Source organism: Ciconia boyciana, chromosome 9, assembly GCF_034638445.1.
Source record: "Ciconia boyciana chromosome 9, ASM3463844v1, whole genome shotgun sequence".
In the NCBI taxonomy this organism is placed as follows: domain Eukaryota; kingdom Metazoa; phylum Chordata; class Aves; order Ciconiiformes; family Ciconiidae; genus Ciconia; species Ciconia boyciana.
In genome coordinates, this window is record NC_132942.1 from 45557507 (window position 1) to 45577755 (window position 20249).

At 39.2% G+C, this 20249-nt stretch overlaps 1 protein-coding gene across 2 annotated transcripts in view; it reads left to right on the plus strand.

Moving 5' to 3' along the window:
- The window catches only part of NFAT5 (nuclear factor of activated T cells 5), a 74941-nt gene that overhangs the window by 46936 nt on the left and 7756 nt on the right, over window positions 1–20249 (plus strand). For both annotated transcript variants that reach the window (XM_072873000.1, XM_072873001.1), the window contains exons 5-13: window positions 3251–3441; window positions 5397–5569; window positions 9396–9530; window positions 9704–9756; window positions 10876–11008; window positions 11657–11734; window positions 15124–15272; window positions 15778–18214; window positions 19444–19690. In XM_072873000.1, the coding sequence (XP_072729101.1) occupies window positions 3251–3441; window positions 5397–5569; window positions 9396–9530; window positions 9704–9756; window positions 10876–11008; window positions 11657–11734; window positions 15124–15272; window positions 15778–18214; window positions 19444–19682 (3588 nt within the window). In that variant the 3' untranslated portion in view covers window positions 19683–19690. The remainder of the gene's footprint in view (window positions 1–3250; window positions 3442–5396; window positions 5570–9395; window positions 9531–9703; window positions 9757–10875; window positions 11009–11656; window positions 11735–15123; window positions 15273–15777; window positions 18215–19443; window positions 19691–20249) is intronic.

Below are 20249 nucleotides of genomic sequence, written 5' to 3' on the forward strand. Positions count from 1 at the left end.
CTTTAGGTAACTAACAGGAGTCTCCTGCTCTCAGACCTCTCTCATTGTGAAAGATTTCAGCCATCTGTCCATCTGCAAAGGTAGCTACATAGCCTGGTGGAAGCAATCTGAGAGCTTTAGGCCTGTGCTCATGAAGGTTTCCTAATGCAAATGGTAGAGAGGCTTACCAGGGGTAGTGCTGTACTTGACTTACACAGAGATAAACAGAAGAACTGATGTCAAATATCACAAAAGTTGCAGCGACCACAGTGTGAATGTGAGAGTGGACACCGAACGGAATACAAGCCAGCATTGCACACTCATTGGAACTAAAACAAATGGCATCCTGGTTATATTGGGAGGAGTATGGCCAGCAGGTCGAGCGAGTAGATGACTATATTTGTTATCATACAAATAAGAGAGATAAAAGACATTTATTTTCATACTTTTTCAGAGTTATGCTACTTTGAGAAAGCAGCAAAGCAGTTCTCAATCGAAACTAATTTACCGGGTCCACAAAGAAATGTTTGTTTATGACACAGCCCTTAAAATTTGTGCTGACTACTGCTGACAGAGTACAGAAGTAGGCTTATCTTTAAAGTCCTGTTCAACAGTGTTAGAAACATCTCCAACAGTCCACTCAGTCCTCCTGAGTAATGTAGAAATGCAGTAAAGTTTCATAAGAAAAGAATCCATTCATATAGTCCTGTTGCTATGGTGATTTAGTGCTCATTTATGTGAATTTTCTTAATGGGCCTTTGTTCATCTGAATTTCCTTTTAATTCCTTTCCCAGTTACCCTTTAGCACCCATCAGTGAAAATTCTGTTTGGAAGAATCTCGTGTTACTGAATTCCTGGAAGCTCAAGCTTGCTGAACCAGTAGGCAAATTAGTTCATAGCCTGCATATAAAAGTCTGCCAGGGCTGGACAGACAAAACGAGTCAGTGGATCTTCAGGAAATCTGAGCTAGTGGAAAAAAATATGTAAAGGACAAGAGGGCTTTTTGTTTTGTTTGGGGTTTTTTTGGGGGGTGTTTTAAAGATGGGGAAGAACAGTGTAAAAATGTTGCTAGTTCAGTAGAGGCCTGGCGCTTGCTCTTCTCTGGCAGCACCTGCGACGGGCAACCATGCAGATGCATCACTCTTAAGCAGACTGAGGAGGAGAAGCAGGTTCTGTGGCCCTTTAAAGGAAACCATGTTACTTGATGACTTAGAACTAGAGAGTCTACAGTCAATATGCAACATGAAAATTGTATAAACAAACGTCAGTCAAGTGACTTGTCTGGCAAAAGAAAGATTATCCTGAATGCAAAGTGTCAGCAGAGGTGTTCCAGCCATCAGTGGCAGATTTTCATGTGTTCCTGCTGGCAGTATGGCAAAGCTGGAGCAGTTACCATCCAGATGATGAGAGGTGCTCTTGCACACCTTTCGTATCCTCTTCTAACAAGAACACCGGGGAAGAAAAGCAACACCGGTTAGCTGTGGTGATGCTGTTTCTAGCCAAGGAGACCTTGGTGACATGACACAAAGACCGATCCTTCAACTTTCCACGTAAAAGAGAGTCAGTGGTAGAATATCAGAGTACCCTTTACTCCTCACTTCCTTTTGATAACCTGGTGAAATTAAGTCCTCTCGTTGGCTGTTTTCATGGTTTCTTGTTTATTCACACTCTCCTGGCTTTTGAGCTCTTTGATATGAAGTATACCTGTTAGCCTGTGGTTCATACCTGGGGAGCCTGTACAAGGCCACCTCCAGAAATCTTTGGGCTTTGCCCGTCATAACCCCCCTACCTGCTGTAAGCTAATCGCTCCTTTTGGACATGGGGAGCATACTAGGATTTTATCAGTATTTGCTGATTTTATTTTTTTCTTTTCTTTTTTCAAACTTGCTAAGAACTGCAGAACTAAATTGTCCAAATATGTCAAGGACTAATCCCCTAAGAGATCCTCTGGAGGATTCTGCTCTCATTTGAATCTCCTCACTAATAAAGATTGAGCTTCTTTCTGCAAGTGTTGACTGGGCTTCCAGGCCTAGGATGAAACATAGCATTGTCACCCAGAAATCCTCCAGCAACAATTGTGGCTTAATGAAAACATTAAAAATATTTGTTTTAGCTCCTCCTAGATTGCTGTGGCAAAGAATTTCCATCTCTGGCCTGGGAATTTGGCAGCGATCTAGTGTTTCTTTTTACTTGGAGTATTTTTCTTCTATTACCTAAAAAGAATGAGAGGTTACTTCATAATACAACGTCCAGGTTTACTTCAAGACTTTTTACTTTTAAGTCAGACTATTTTTGTATGTAGCACCACAGTGGGATTCCACTAATAAAAAAAGCGTTAAAAAGACACAAACCCTTTCATGCTAGGATGTCAATGTTATAAAAATGAATGCATTTTTCACTAATGTGCTGGGATAATTATGGCTTGCATACTGGATTGCAGGAGGACTGCTAAATCATTATGGGAAACGTATGTCTGACCTGCTTTTATTTATTAAGTGTTTCAATGAATCCTAACACTGTTCATAAACTTTAAGTAGGAGATGTCAAGTTGCCATTTTTTATTTTTTTTTTGGTTTCTGAAGGAAAACTAGGTTTGCATGGTTGGACCATACAATCATTCATTCTCTTCCTCCCTCTGCTTTCCCCCTCGTCCTGTTCTGACTCATCCAGCGGTTTTGCAAGTGTTAGACAATTTTAATCTGGTTTCACAAAGATCGCAAGGTGTGGCTGGCATGAAGATGGGATCCTAGAAGCATAGCATGCTAATTGATTGATTGGCATGCACATACTGACCAACAAATTCTCATCAACTTTGGAACCAGCCACAGCAAATGTTCTCTTTCTCAGCTGACTGGTGGATGTAGATGCTGGGGGAGAAGGAGGATCGTGGGAAGAGATAGGGAAATGGTCACGGTTGGGGTGAGAGTAAGGGGTCGTAAGAGTCCTGAAAGTTGGAGTTGGGATAATTCTGTGTGAAGATAGATAGGATTCAGGCTGGTTTTAAAATAATAATAATTCAAAAAATCATTTCACCTGTTTTTGCATGACTGACTTGTCTTTTAATGGAAGAACAAATGACAAAAAGATAAAAAATATTAGCATTTTCTTTATAAATTAGATGAAAAGTTGTTGTTCCTTCTTCCCTTAGGATTGTTTCCAGCAAGACTGGGAGCAGGTTCACTTCAAATTCAGCTGCATAAAATATTTCCTGTTTTAATTAAGAAGCCTTGCTGGCCAATTGAAATATTTAATTTGTGTTGCCATGTTTCAGCTGGAAGGTCACAACGAGCCGGTGGTGCTGCAGGTATTCGTGGGTAACGACTCCGGTCGAGTGAAGCCGCACGGGTTCTACCAGGCCTGCAGAGTTACTGGGAGAAACACTACTCCCTGTAAAGAAGTGGATATAGAGGGGACTACTGTTATTGAGGTCGGACTGGACCCAAGCAACAATATGACACTTGCGTGAGTAGCTGCTTTTTTTAAAATGTTTTCATTTATTAGCTTGTTTTCAGAAACTGATTTTCCTTTTTTGGTTGGATTGGTTAGGAGTTGGAAGTCTGGAACGTCTTGCACACACCAGGCGCTTAGTGAAGCTACGTGTATAAGAAAAACTTACATTGCATTCTCAGTTTGCATTTATTATACTTAACACTTAATCTAGTCTTTCCTAAAACTATCAGTAAACTTTGTTACATTAGTTTCATGTTCTGTTTGAACAATAATATGCATATTCAAGCATTACTGTAAACTGGTCACGGGCTCTGCTGTTGTCTTGTCTTTTACCAAGTACGGAACTGCTGATCAGAAGAGGGAAGGAGAATATCAGCATCTTCAGATCCCTTTAGGCCCAAAAGGCTGGGAGTTGTGGGTAGTGAGGCTAAACTCTGGCTTTTCTCTTCTCTCGCTTCGCTTGTTCCATTTCTCTCATTTCCGCCAGATAGTCCTTTGTCACGGAAGCCTCCTGCTTTGCTATCTTTACAGAGCTTGTCTGGTCTGTAATGTATAGGCAACGTTTTGGATACAGTTTACAGATGCATGTAGGCAGTGCACGGCTGCTGCTGAGAAGACATGCGCTCTGTCTGATGGCAGTAGTTAACTGCAGTAGATTTTTGAGCAAGTGGCCTCATCGTCCTGTGTGGTTTAGATCTCCCAAGAAACTTTAGATATAAGTGATTCCCTAATAGGCTTTTCAGATGTATCTTAATATATAGAAAGGGAGTGATCTTCTTTCAAAGTATTCTTTTCAGTAGAACGTCTTTTAACGGGTATGTGGTTGAAAGCTGCCACTCTTTACTTAGAAGCTTGTCTTGTTTCAAGAGAAGAAACGTTTCTTCAATTTACAGTGTCCGCTTCTTGAGCAGGATAATACAGTTTGCTAATAGTCTGAATCAATTTGATTTTTTAAAATATAAAATATATTCCTGTGATAAGTTTGGAAACTGCCTCTTAGAAGGTAATTTTATAATTGTCCTCAAGTGTTAATGTGAAACCATATAAGTATAAGATACTAGAAAGAAGAATTTGGAATTATCTAGGAGGAAGAGTTTCACCTAGGCTGTTTTCTCAAAAGATACCTTGATGTCTCAAAAGAAATTCTAGTATTTCAGTGATGCTGTGGCACCTCTCTGTTAATGGTAGCGCCAGTGCCGCCTTCTGAATCACGCTTTCCCCTCCTCTCTGCTCCCTGGCTATTGCTTGTTGGCCCTGATGCAGCACAAAAATCTGTTCTACTCAATTTAGATATCAGATGGTCCCTGTACTTTTTGGATGTAGGGCCTAAGATCCTGGTAAATTTACAGTATTCTTCTTAACACATCAGGCTGTGTTTGGGGGTTTTTTGTTTGTTTGTCTTTCTTGAAATAATTTTTGCATCTCGCATGTCTTTCTGAAAGTTAGCACTGCATCCCTCTCTCACCCTGGCCCTGTATACATTTCCCGTAGGACCACAGTTATGGTATGACGTATGTATCACTTCCAAGTTCCACTGAGCGTAAAAAATAATATGACTACAGTAAGTTTTCTTCTACTACTGCTTTAAGTGAATGCAGAATATTTTGTAGCAATAATCTTACAAACCCAGATCTAGCCCCAGGAATGGAAGAATGAAGATTGGTGATTGTAGATTGAATGCTTACCGGAATTACTTTGTTACATTGCATTTTCTGGTTTATTCATACTACTTTCCTATTCCTTCCTTCCATGTTTCATCATCCAAATTATGTAGGGATGAATTGAAAACTGGGCTGTATAATGAGAAGAGTCATACAGAGATTTAACGTAAATAAAAAAACCCTAGTAATATTTCAGTAATTACTTCAAGAGTTTTGACTTTGTGGCTTGTGTAACTAGTCGAAAGATTATTAAAGATGCCGAACTTCTTAAACTCTATTAAACTGTCAACTATTTTGTGTTGTTAGGGTTGATTGCGTGGGAATACTGAAGCTGCGAAATGCTGATGTTGAAGCTAGGATAGGGATTGCTGGTTCCAAGAAAAAAAGCACACGTGCTAGGCTGGTATTTCGTGTTAACATCACTCGCAAAGATGGTTCAACTTTGACTCTTCAGACACCTTCTTCCCCAATTTTGTGCAGTAAGTATCAAAATAAAAAGTTGGTATTGGAGGACTCTGGATTTTTAGTGTGATTGCCCTAATCCCCCCAATGTTAATCTCTGATTATTTCAGAACCGCTATGGCTAAGGTCACGTGGATTGATTTCTGTTTGGGGTGGGGTGTTAGTTAAATGACTGACCGGTATTTAAAAGTAGTTATAACCTCTATTAAATGAATTTTTGCCTTTTAAAAGGTCAGAATTTTTGTCATGATTGCTTTGAACTTACTGTATGACTTTTTTGATACAGGTTTTAATCTCTTCTATATTGTCACATTCATCTGTCAGCTTTCAGTGATAGAAAGGATTTCTAATAAGTTAGTAAGCATGGCTCTTCACAGCTGTGGTAGTTCGTTGAGCCAGAGGCTGAATCTGTTCTGGTTCAGTGCAAGAATTAAACTTTTTATAGCTCTTTATTAAAATGCTCTGTTTAGCATTGAGCACAGATGGCTGCATTGACTGGTTAGGTTATACCGAACAACAGGGAAAACGAAATCAGAGGAGGCTGCAGTACATCAGCGGCTGTGTGTGCGTCTACAGTCTGTAGTGACTGCCAGTTACAGGGAATTCTGCTCATCTGTCCAAGAGAAGAGATAGGGAAATGTGTTTAATACAGCTGTTGATGGGATTATTGATACTTCTTGATGAACAAGATGACAGGAAAGCTTTTTCTTCATGTGTGGAACATAGTATGATTATGCAAGCCTCCTGGGCACTTGTGTTGTGCTCTTTCCCTTGTATAAAAAGAAGTTAGTGTGTGGTGTTTTTTTTTCTTCTTTTTTTCTAAGCACTGTCAGTACCTATTGTGTCAGGGCTTCTATTCAACTTATCAGAAACTGCAGCTTTGTTGCCAGGGAAAGAACAGATTGGAAGAGGAGATAATTAGAAGCATGTGAGCTTCCACATCAGATACCACCGTGCGATTCCAGTGCTGCAGGCAACAGGCGATTTGGCGGATGTGCCATGTAGCCCGTCTCTCCTTCCAGTATTCTGCTCTCACAGAGAATCCCTTGGCAAGACTCGGGGAGAGCAGGAACCTGCGGAAAGCCTGGAAAGGCTGCTAACCAAAGAGGTGTCACTGCTGATGCAGGGGAGGACTCTCCTCCTCCCTGCAGCCATGTTCTGTGCTTTAGGCAATAGTTTGACGTTTGGGGTGCTCTTCCAGAAAGGTCAGCTTGAGGTGTTCCCATCCCTCTTTTTTCCTCCTCCTGCCACTTTTTGCTAAATCTTTCTTTTTCCAGTGGTTTTTAAACTGGTGGAGTTCTCAGATTTATGCATTTATGATGTTGGAAAATACATAAGTACATTTGCTAGAAATACGGTTGTCTCAGTAGCTCTGTTCCAGCCAGTATAGCATTGTAGTATCTGATATTAATTTTCAGATTTAAGAAAAAACCCATTTTCTATAAAATCTCCAAAAGCTATTTCTGTATGCATTTGGTTTGTATCATTATTTACTGGTTAAAGATAAAAATATTTAAATCATAGCAGAAATGGGAATGGAAATCATCTGATGTTTTCTTAAACACATAACAATCCAAAACTTGCTATTGTAAGTAGAAGCTGAGAGTCTGAGGTGTTTTAGAGACCAATTTTAAAATAGGCTGTTTAGCTAAAAAAAGCTGTATTTGATGCACTTCAGCTTAGCTTATTGGTTAGGCCGTTTCAGTATTGGTTTATGAGGGTTCTTTGTAGTGTTCATTCTCTTTTGAATGTATCCATTTATACCCATAACATTAGGAGCTATGTTTTGAGATATGGGCAGTGAGTAAAAAGCAGAGTATGTGCGAATGATGACATGCTAAGGGACATTAGAAGAAAAGGAAGAAGGAAATGAAAGTTATACTTCCATAAATAAAGTTCTAAAAAATATACAGTAAGGAGTAAATTGGTTTAGTTTTTAGCGAGCTGGGTTTTGGTCAGTTGATAAGAAAATCTTCCTAATTGTGTAAGTAGCTACAAGATTGCCCAGGAATTTTGTAGCATCTCCATGGCTGGAAGTCTAAAACAAAGAAACAAAATACTCTGGTTAGACTTGTGTCTGAGGAATGATGTGCGTAAAACTGATCATGCTGTAAAGGTTGAGAGGGGAATTCTTGAGGCTCTTTCCAGGATTCTGTGCTTCTGCTGTCTTAACTTACTCTGAAGTTATGGTGACTTGCAGTAGACCTTAGCCAACCAAACAGTGTAGGTACATATATACTGGCTGATCAATATGGCATAAAATTTTTGTTGTTTATTAAGTTATTTGTTTATATAAATCATCTCCTTGAGCACATTACATCTGGTTTGTTTGCTACATCTTATTACAGATGTGTACTGTACCTTCTTATAAGAAGGTTTACATTTTCACTCATCAGAGCCTGTTTATGTTGTGTTTTATAACTAATATTGCTGTCAAAGTTGCAATAATGTTCCAGAAACTGTAGGAAAGACATTAAGTAGATGCAGGCCCTTTATTTAAGTTCTACGTTTTAAATAGGCTTTGTTAACTTGTTAGCAAACCTAAATCCAGTTACTCTTTTCAGAAGTTCATGTGCCTTGAGCCTGTTTAGTAGTTGCGTAATGGTTGCCTAGGAACCCGCTGCAACAGTTGTAGAAAAATCTGTTCTGAGAGGTCATTAAATAATTTGGAGTGTTATGGTATGTATGCTCTTCTATGTAGTGAGCCCAGAGAATGCTGTTATTAAACACCGACAGTGGGCCACGTTAAGTGCAAAGCACAAGTACAAGCTTATGCCACTAGGAATTTATGGTGAATAGAAAAGGTGGCTGAGAAACCTTTATTAGAAACTGGAATTATTTTATAACATATTAAACGTGACAAAGTCAAAATACATTATTTTAAAATGTATGTCTGTATTTAAATTGGTTTTCGTGGTAATTTTCATTTAACACACACGGTCTTATTTGATTTATGCTTTAAGAAGCATAGAAATAGTTTGCAGCAAAGACAATTTGTGATGTGTGTTATATAAATCATCATCTGAATCGATGGCTGAGAGGCAGAAGTTTCCAGGGATGCGTGTCTGTAAGCCGCATGCTCTTTGCTAGTTTATAGGATATAAATTGCTATAATCCCCGACTACAGAGATGTGACTCTTGCAAGGATTTGTGTTAGCTGAAGTATATAGGCCTAGAAAGTCATGGAATCATAGAACGGTTTGGGTTGGAAGGGACCCTAAAGATCATCTAGTTCCAACCCCGCTGCCATGGGCAGGGACGCCTTCCACTAGACCAGGCTGCTCAGAGCCCTGGGTCAGTTCTTGCACCAGCCAGAAAGCTACGTCATCTAAAAAAAAAAAATTTGTAAAAACCCAGGTAATATGGGAATTACTACTTCTACCCTTCTGCATAGCAGAACAAAATTAGCTTCATTAAAAATGTTTTTATGAGTTTAAGGATAAATTTGAAGGTGTGCTTCAGCTGTATCTAAGGGCTGGTGCATTTGTTTATCGCTCTCTATGCCAGGAAATTACGGAACCAAATTTTCTTCTCTCCTGAACACGTCTTGAGCTTTAGCTCAAACACTGAAAGTTTCGTTTTGAAGATTTAATAAATGCAGGAGAAAAGGGAAAAGATTATTAGTGGTTCATTTACCTAAGTGTGATTTTTATGAGGTCATTGCATTTAGTGAGGAAATAATAGAAACTGTTTTCTTCTGAAAAGTTTTGTCATGAATAATATGGTAAAGGAAGAAGCTCAGGAATTGTTTTGTTCTTTCCTTTATAATCTTGTAAGTAAAAGCTTTTTGTTTTGGATGTTGATATTTTCTTGATTTCGAACTATGTGTTGTTTGAATTGCAGCTCAACCAGCAGGAGTTCCAGAGATCCTAAAGAAAAGTCTGCACAGTTGTTCAGTGAAGGGTGAAGAGGAAGTTTTTCTGATTGGCAAGAACTTTCTAAAGGGAACAAAAGTGATTTTCCAAGAGAATGTTTCTGGTTAGTGTGAAAGCAGCAATGGCTTGGGGTGCTGAAGAGAGCATGTTTGGGTTTACGTCGGTTGATAAAGTTTAGCTGTAGAGAACAAACTGAGAAGCAGAAGCAGAGCAATTACTAAAATAAATTGCTTTATATGGATGTGCAATAAATTATGCTTTTTAATTTTCATTTAGATGAGAATTCTTGGAAGGCAGAAGCTGAAATAGACATGGAATTATTTCATCAGGTACTTCTGTATTATTATTATTATTATTATTATTACAAACAAAAAAAAAAGACTTCAACTCTGTTTCCAAAGAAAAATTGAATAAGCCTTTCCCTCTTCCTATGCATTTATAGAGATAATATTCCTTTTCTTCAAATAAGTTCTTTAGTGAGTCTGGTAGAATATCATTGTTTTGGGTTTACACAAGTATAATTGTTCAATTTCTAGTTGAGAACTTATACACCGTGCTCCTACTGTGGTATCTGAACTTGGTGAGCAAGTCTTTGCCCTTACATACAATGTAATTAAAAGGCCTAATACCGTTTTCCCAGTAGCTTTCCGAAGGACACGTTAGATTACTACTGGGTGGAAATATATTGTGTGTACGCAGTAGTCTTTATACCTGGCTGAATTTCTGTTCCACTTTGAAATGTTTTGCAAAATATTTGTTTATTCTTTTTGACACAACTAAGTGTCTTTATGGACTATTGGACTGAAATGAGAGAAATTTAGATGTAAATGATGTCTGAGAAATGTCATCTTGCTCCCACCTCTGGAAGCAGTATTCCATGCATGTGCTGGTGGAAATGATTTCTCACTTCTACTGGGATAGTTGGGGAATAGACAGCCTCTAGATCACTCATTGCTATTACTGTTGATGAATGATTGCAAGGCTATTTTTTGATGTCTGCTTAGTGTTAAATCCACTTAAGTGTAACACGAAACTGCATCCTCCATCTGTTCACGCTGAATACAAAGACCTGATTCAGCAGAACAGTGAAGTGTCCGAGTCCAGCAGAATTTGACGGCAAGCTGATTGCAGTTCAGTAAGGCATGTTAGGCATAAGCTTACATTTAAAGTACTGGACTTTATATGTCTTTCCTTTCTTCACCTTCTGTTTAAGCTGTAAGTTGCCAATGAGCATCATATAGGCAGACTATTTAAATCTCTCTTCTAGCACAAGTTAGTTACTGAAAGTGTAACTTGATCACGTTTCCCCCCACGTCTTTGCTTGTTGCTTGTTACGGTGTTTTATCAGTCTGTTTCTTTGTTTTGATGCATGTAAGTACAATTAAGGTCAATAGTAATGAAGTAAGGTTTCTAATGTGATTTTTTTTTAAATTATTTTTGCATTGCAGAATCACCTTATTGTGAAGGTGCCACCATATCATGATCAGCAAATAACCTCAGCTGTTTCTGTGGGAATATATGTGGTGACCAATGCTGGAAGATCACATGATGTGCAACCATTTACGTACACTCCAGATACATGTATGTAAAATAGAAACCTGGGGGAAGGAATGGACAGTTTTACCTGCTAAGCATCTCATTTCTGATTTCACAATATTTAGTCCATACAACAGAAATGTTAAGTAACGTGGATCTTTTCAAACTCCTCTTGCTGGCGAGGTTTACGATTGTTAAATAATAAAATCTAAAGGCTTGGCTTCTCTCATTTATGTGGCAGGTAGCTCAAATTTCAGGGGCATGGAGACAGCTGTTCTTACAAAGTAGCATCCATTTCTAGTATAAGGTTCAAAATGAAGCTGAGCAGGAAAAAAAGTAGACATACTACGTACAGTGCACCAAATACAACTGAAAGATAGCACCAAGCGTTATCCTAAGGAATGCTGATGTTTGACCAAATCATGTATTTTTATTTATCTGTATTACAATACACAGTGCAATTGCTGACTGGCTCTTCCATTTTTGGAAGTGAAAATGGTATTTTGCGCACTGTGATCATTGGTGCATTCACAGCCACAAACAGAAAGTTTATGTACAACTTGGAAGGTTTCTCTGGGTTTCAAAGAACCTTAATTTCTTTAAGGTGTAAGTAACTGGTTTGGTTTGCTTTGGTTTTCTTGCTTGTTTGTTGTTTTAACATAAGGAAGTTTTCAATGTGTTTTGTCTCAACAGCTGGTACTCTGAATGTTAATGTGAAGAAGGAAATCTCCAGCCCAGCCCAACATTGTTCTTTTGAAGAGGCTATAAAAGGTACTAAATTGATTCTTATCATTGTTGTTAATAATTTAACTATAAATTTCTATCCAGATTTGGAGGGATGAATCAGACATCCTGTGAAGATAAGTCTGTGCTTATAAAATCTGGCCATATTCTTACAGTGAGGTTTGTTTTCTGATTCTGAATATTTTACTTTATAACTATATTCCTTTAAGTATAGTTTAACATGAGCTAGTATAGAACAATAACTTTGGAAAAAAAAAAAAATTTTTTTTTTTGTTTTCATGCCTCAGGCCCTGCAGTCTAATCTTCATTTCATATGCTGGCAAGGGAAAAAGAAAGAAGCCTAAGATGGCAGTTAATACAAAGGATTTGGAAACTGTAGTGTTAATCTAAGCAAAAACATACATAAAGGTGGTGGTGAGGGAAGAACTGAGCACTGAAAAACACGAACGTGCCAACTTGGTATTTTTCGGAAGCTGTCCAGTGATTTTATATGACTGCTTTCAGTAGGTCTAGTTAAAAGTGCTAATTCTGGCAATTTCAACTTATTCCCTTTAGTGACCTTTTTTTTCCTGACCATTTTGTCCATGCAAAGTTTGTCGTTTTGTTCCATGGGAGCAAGTTTTAGGTTTGTCTGGTTTTTAAGTGTGAAGTGAATTGATCCTTCTGCTATTGAAATAAAGTAGAGGAAGGAAATGTTTCTTAGTTGATTGTTAAAACTATGGTAGTGTACAAAGCTTAATGGAAATTTCCATAGCCTGCTCTGGTGAAAGCACGTTGAACGGTAAGCAAATTAACAATGTGATCACAAGTTTGATAGGAATCCATAGCTTCAGGTTAAAATCATGAAGCTCATGTTTGAAGTTAATAGCTTGGTCTTGGCAGGAGATATATTTACAAGTTGACTTTACAACTTGTTAGGAAGGATAATACAAGATATGATGAGTTTAAACCTGCAGAGAATATTTGGGGGAGAAATATGCAAAAATATTTAGGGCAATGAAACAAGCTGATAAAAGGACTGGTAAGACTTCTAGTAGCAAGATTAAAAAGATGAGGAAAATAATTACTAATGTATCAGGGCAAGCCTGACATCCATCTAATTTAGTATGGAGGCTTAACCAAGGGAAGATACCAACTGCTTCAGGAGAACATCTGCTGTTCATAAGAACACAATGTGCTATTTCTGTTGCTTCATGTTCTCCATTTAATTTCTGCGATAAATCTTAATTTACCTTCTTGTGTGGGTTTTCTGCTAGCCAGCTCTTTTTTGATGGCTCTTCATTCCTGTACCTGTTCTACTCTAGGTTGATCGTGAACCAGAGGTCAGACAATTTAGTCTACTTTATGTACTTTGCGTTATGTCCCAGCCCATCCTTCCTCACTGTTCTGAAATGGTAAAGACCACGTGGGGATCCAGTGGGATGCTACTTCCTTCCTGTTTCCTTTCACTGGGAGCAAAATCCTAGAATTCATAACTCCTTAAGTGGCATCATTTCCAGCAGCCCTGGCCAAATAGAATGAACTGGTGCTGCCAGGGACATGTGCAGTTATGTATGGAGCTACAGGGCCTTTCTCTTCCTATCACAGGCAATTTTAATCTTTGTCTTGGGTATCTAAGGAATATTCCTTAAAGTAATTTCTATTACAATGTCTGCAGATGTGAAAAACCAAAACGTGGCTTCCCAAAGCCATTACAGATTCTGAGCTCTAACATTTTAAGAATCTGCAGATTTGACAGACTTCAATGACAAGTTACGTTTCAAGACAACAAATTTAGAATTCTAAGCTGTTCTGTAAACCTTAAGGAAGATGGGGTTGTATGGAGAGCCATGCAGTTCAGGTCTTTGCCTTCTAACACTGAAGTAGTGCTGGAGCATTGTTTTTAAGTGGTTAATGATGGTTTCAGTTTCCAGCCTTGGGAGAAAAGGGAAAGAGAGTGTGTATGCCTTGATAAGATGGTAACTATTCAGAAGTTCTAAACTAAGTGTATTACAAAAACATAGTACAAGACCAAAACCAACAGTGTTTCTCTGCTTTTGAAACTTCTTTTTCATTATTAATCTCACTTCTTTTTTTCATTCTTCCAACCAACTATGTCACTGTGAACAACATACCTAATCTGTATACCATTGGGATTTTTTTAATTACTTTTTTTTATTGTTTCTGATGAACACAACATGATTAAGCACATAGAAAAGCTTATACATTATGACTACGGTATAGAAAAATACCAACTGCTGTCTTGAAATACACTGTATGACTAGCTGTCCTGAAGCAGACCTATTTTAGAATATTCTCACTCAAATTACATTCCCTGCCAGCAGCACAGCCCAACAGGTCAGGTCACGGGGCTTGTATTTCTGGAGCCAGCCACCCCAAACCTGTGGGGTAACAGAAGGAGGGAAAGAGTTTATTTGGTTGTCTGTATATTGACAACTGTCGCCATACTGATGGCTGAGAATTTCTTGCTGAAGACAGAAAATAACATTTGAGGAGAGAGTCTTTGGTTTTATGTAGAATAAACACACAAGGACTGCAGAACTGTTACTGCCAAGTTATTGTAAGATTTAAATTTGTTTAAAACATGGAGATCTGTTGCTTTGTTGGAGATGAATTCATTAATTTATTTAAAGTACTTATGGAACTATGTTTTTTACAGGCTTTACCATTGGTTTGTTTTAAGCTCAATTTCAGCAGTATTTGAAATCAAGAAAGTTAATGTCATTTACAGCAAAGATCTCAGCTTATGTAGTGTGTTTTATGTGGATCAGGAAAAATTAAAATTAAAACTAAAAAGATCTAATTCATTTTAAGAAGCCACCTTTCTACTTTAAAAAAAAAAAAAAACAAAACAGAAAAAATAGGCACTGCAAAGGCAAAATAACGACTTGCTCTTGCTAGAGAGCTGGCATGCAGATTTATCAAGGTTTTGCTTGATTAGTCCTTTAACAGAATAAAAATACAGTCTGAATGCTTTGAGCACTCTGTTCACATGGTTGTCTGAAAACAGGCATTTTTTTCAAAAGGAAATGGAGAAGTTGTACAGTTAAAGTGCAGTAAAGTTTAAAATCTGACAGTTTGTGGAAAGATGCCTTAAGCTTTTATGTTTGTAGTTTAAGCAATTGGTGGATGGCTGTCCTGGTCTAGAAAGGTACGAAATGGAAGAAAACCAAAACTATGGCATTGCTGTTAGTCTTAAAAATAACCTTTGAAGGTTTCAGGTTTTCTAGGATTATTTGAAGTATTAAAACGTTTGCAATGATCTCTCTGCATATTAGCATCTTGTATGAGGATGAGAGCTCTTACGGTAGGGCTGAAAAGTGAAAGGGGAAGCAGGCCACCACTAGAAACCCACTCTTTGCGTAGTGAATGTTAACATTCCATTGCCCTTCTTTTATTTTTATTCGTGACTGCAGCAGTGAAGGCCACTGGTTGTAACCTGGAGAAGGTAAACATTCTTCCTAGTGCCTTGATAACTCCACTCATGCCAAGCAGTATGATTAAGAATGAAGATGTGGCTCCGATGGAAGTAAGTGCAGAAAAAAGATCTCCCCCTGTCTTCAAGGTAAGTTTGATTGTGATGTGAAAACAGTAGCTTTAATAGCCTTAGTTACATCTACCTATCTGTAATAGCGGAGAAGAGTACACACAGGGAAAATGTCATGTCCGAGATTGGTCTGGGCAAAACGTGTGATCACAGAGCATGATTAAAATAATAGACAATTTCCTTTGAAAGTAACTTATCTTCTTCCTGCATTCAGATTGATTAGTTAGTGATACTATGATGAATTTTTTTTTGGGTCCTGTGACACAGAACTAGTAAATTACTAGTAAATAGAATATTATTTTAATCACTTCCTAGCATTGCTTTCATTAAATTGTACCTTGACTCCTTCCTTGAAGTAGCATTTCCACTGCTAGTCATTTGCTTGCTTGTTTGGTTATGTGGGGAGAGATACATAGCCATCAGATCTTCCGTCTGATCTTTACTGAACGTACTGGATTGGTGGAAATTTTATAAGCGTCACCCGAGTAAGCTTACGAATTGCTTAATGTGTTCCTCTCTTCAGGCTTCAAATGTGGTGGGACCAGCTCAACAAACATTGGAAAACAGTATGTCTGGCATATCAACTTCTGCTTCCCATTTACCTTCTGAAAATGAAAACCAGCAACAAATACAGCCGAAGGTGTATAATCCAGAGACACTAACTACTATCCAGACGCAGGACATTTCCCAGCCTGGTAGCTTTTCAGCAGTCTCTACTCCGGGTCAGCTGCAGAACAGTGATGCATTATTGCAGCAAGCTGCACAGTTCCAAGCAAGAGATTCCCAAACCAGGGAAGTCTTGCAATCAGATGGCACAGTAGTCACTTTGTCACAATTAACCGATGCATCACAACAACAACAGTCTACGCTCTCAGAACCCGCACAGGCATTGCAGCAGCAGATTTCATCAAGTATTTTCTCATCAGCAAGTGGCGTGAGTCAGTTACAGAACACTATACAGCAACTGCAAGCTGGAAATTTTCCAACTAACACTGCCACTGGCAGCAATAGAAATGTTGACTTGGTGCAACAGGTATTGGAAGCTCAACAGCAGTTATCTTCTGTTTTATTTTCTGGTTCAGACAGCAGTGAGGATGTTCAAGACCAGCTAAATGCAGATATCTTTCAGCAAGTTAGTCAGATACAAAACAGTGTCAATTCTGGGATATTTTCCTCGTCAGACACAGCTGTCCATTCCAGACCAGAGAACCTTTTGCCTGGACGAGCTGAAAATGTTCACTCGCAGCCTGAAAATGCGTTGTCCAATCAACAGCAACAACAACAGCAGCAGCAGCAGCAGGCGATGGAGACTTCTGCAGCAATGGTGATAGGAATCCAACAAAACATTTGCCAAGCTGCAACACAGATGCAGTCTGATTTGTTCTCTTCAACAACTTCAGGGAATGGAGCCCTCCAACAGTCACCTGTTTACCAGCAGGCTTCTCACATAATGAGTGGGTTATCAACAAGCGAAGACATGCAAATGCAGTGTGAATTATTCTCTTCATCTCCTGGTGTTTCTGGAAGTGAGACTACTCCTACTGCTCAGCAGCAGGTCTCCAACAATGGACCTGCTATGTTTCAGGCATCGAATGCTGCAGATGGAGAAGAAGCTTCAGGTCAGAGTAAACAGATGCAAAGTACTGTATTTCAGACCATGGTTCAAATGCAGCATAGTGGAGAAAGTCAATCTCAAGTTAATCTCTTTTCATCTACCAAAAACATGATGACTGTTCAGGCAAGTGGAACTCAACAACAAGGAGGTGGGCTGTTCCAGCAAGGCGGAGAAATCATGTCTATTCAGTCGGGAAGCTTTATGCAGCAGTCTCCACATTCACAAGCTCAGCTTTTTCACTCTCAGAATCCTATTGGTGATGCTCAAAATATATCACAGGAAGCACAAGGCTCAATTTTTCACAGTCCAAATTCCATTGTCCACAACCAGACCAGTACTAATTCCTCAGACCAACTGCAGCCTCCGATGTTCCACTCGCAGAACGCCATGGGTGTATTACAGAGCTCTTCAGTTCCTCAAGACCAGCAGTCTGCCAACATGTTCCTTTCCCAGAGTTCAATGAGCAACCCTGTAACTCAGGAAGAACAGATGTCATTCTTTACAAGCCCGAATTCCATTTCTCCTCTTCAGACAGCAACAAACACTGAACAGCAGACTTCTTTCCAGCAGCAGACACAGATATCTCATATCCAGAGTTCTATGCTTCCCCAAGAACAGCCCCAGACTCAGCCTGCTCAGCAAGGTTTGTTTCAGTCTCAAGTGTCATTAGGCTCCATCCAGTCCAGTTCAATTCCCCAGAACCAACAAGGAGCTATCTTCCAGCCCCAGCATTCGATAGTTGCTATTCAGAGTAGTCCTCCGTCTCAAGAACAGCAGCAGCAGCAGCAGCAGAACATCATGTTCAGTAATCAAAATGCAATGAGTACAATGGCTTCTCAAAAGCAGAACATGATTTTCAATCCCAATCAAAACCCAGTTACCAGTCAGGAGCAGCAAGGCCAGTCCATTTTTCATCCACAGACCAACATGGCATCGATGAACCAGGAACAGCAGCCCATGCAATTCCAGAGTCAGACTACAGTGTCTTCTCTTCAGAATCCTGGATCCAACCAGGCTGAAGCACAGCAGCCAGCCATCTTCCATAACTCACCCCAGATTCAGTTGGTCCAAGGGTCACCAAGTTCTCAAGAGCAACAAGTCACCCTCTTCATCTCTTCAGCTTCCATGTCTGCCTTGCAGAATAGTATGAGCCAGCAAGAGCTGCAGCAGTCTCCTATGTACTCTTCTCAAAACAGCATGGCGGGAATGCAAGGAACTGCTTCTCCTCCACAGCAACAAGCTTCTTTATTTCACAACACAGCAGGAGGTGCCATCAACCAGCTGCAGAATTCTCCTGCTTCATCTCAGCAAACATCAGGAATATTCCTGTTTGGCATTCAAAACAGTAAGTGGTAGATGCCTGATTCTGGGTTTACAATTTAGAAGAGCTACTAATTGGAGTCCACAAGACATTGATTATTCATTTCTAAGATATTTCCTTACCAAAAAAAGAAAATCCTGAAATAAGTAATGTAGCACTACAATTGAGAATATACATACTCATCATGTTGCTCTGAATGTACACTTACGTTGCTGATTTTGCATGAGAGCTCTTAGCTTAAATACCTGTTGGTCGTCTTACACTTAGGATTAACGTGTGACAAAACCATCTTAGAATTGTGTGTATATTTATATAGAAATATTATATGTAATATTATTAGCACTAGATATGCAAATAACAGATAATACACGTACACACATGTGTAAAAAAAAAAAAAAAGTTGCACCCTCTTAAGATAGCTTCACTAATCTTTCTCTTGCTGCATTTGATTTCCACAGTTTATGCAATGACTTTCTCCACACATTCTTGCAAGGAAGGATTTTTTTTTTAAGCTGCGTAGTCCAGAGAAGTGTCTATTGAAGCATATTTGAAACTCCTTTAACTTCATAAACCGGCACTTTTCTGTATCTCATCTCTGAATCTAGCCTCTATGACAAGTTCTCTGGGACGTAGATCCTTCCATCTGTCTGTAAAGGGCTGTACATAGCTGTGAAGCTCCAGAAGCAGCAGGTGCAGATGATGATTGTAGCATCTTATAAAAGATCTGGACAGAAAGCAGTAGCTGTGTACTTGGTCTGTGGTTCTACTTGGATATGTGCTTTGCTGTATGACCTCTGACCATCAGGCCATATACAGCCAAGCCTTTCCATGAAGCTGAAGATAACGCTAGAAAGGGTAGGAGATGTGACACCATTTGCAGATTTATAGAAGGAGCTAGCAGATGCCTTGGCTGAACTGAAAAAGACACATCTGTAATTAATAAAGACAAAGGATGGGTATACTCAACACTTATGCCACGTGTCTTGTTTTTCTTCTAGCTAAGTATTGTCCTCTGTTTGGAGTGTTAGTAGTGTTTGGTCATAATACAGCGTCCATCTGTTCAATACGTACACCTTGAACTTGTGCTTATACCCTGAGGGAGTGGTGAGCAAAGGTGGTCATGTGAACAAAAGTGCGTGTAACTCTCCACACAGTTTATAGTCAGTCTGGATATATGTAAAGAAGTTGGCTAATTCACTGCATGTATTAACCTAATTTAAGTGGTCCTTTGTTCTTCTCTTCCTGCTTAACAGATTGTGGGCAGCTGCTAACTTCTGGACCAGCTACGTTGCCGGATGAGTTGATGGCTATAAGTCAGCCGGGTCAGCCACAGAGCGAGGGCCAAGCAGCAGTGCCAACGCTGCTCTCCCAGCAGATATCTGAGACTCCTCCACTACCTTCAGCTATGGCAACCAATCAGAATATTGAGAAAATCGATGATCTGCTTGTGTCATTGCAAAACCAGGGGAACAATATGGCTGGCTCGTTTTAATTAGTCAAGTAAGTAATGTGTTTGGGGTTCTGGGTTCTTTGCTGCTACGCATACTTCTGTTCAGGAAGTCTTTACTTTGGAGTGTTTCACCGTGGTCTGAGATATGAGCTAAAATACCAGTACTGCTGAATTAAGAATATAATACCAGTGGCTCAAATGAAGAGTTACTAAAAACACTCAGAGGTCAGAATTTGTATGAAACGGTTGAGACTGGGTCTTGTCATTCAATTGCTGCATGTTTTGTCATCTGCTGTTACGGTCTAGTACTTTATTAGGAAGGAGAGTAGATCACTGACAGCTTGGCAGGGAAAAGCATTATGAAATATGACTGTAGTTAAAAACTTCAGGCTTATTGAGTAAATAACACCTCAAGTCTGTACTATTCTGAAGTTGCGCCCTGGGTTACAATAAGGTAATGTGAAAACAAGTTTCGGTAGAACATGGTGGCTATTGAGAGCGTGCCACATGCTGAGTCTTTGTTAAGTGTGAGCTGTCACAATCAGCTGTTACTAGGAAACATTCCGCTCTGAGAAGGTGCCTTTTTCAGAGAGGTGAAAGAGGCTTTGA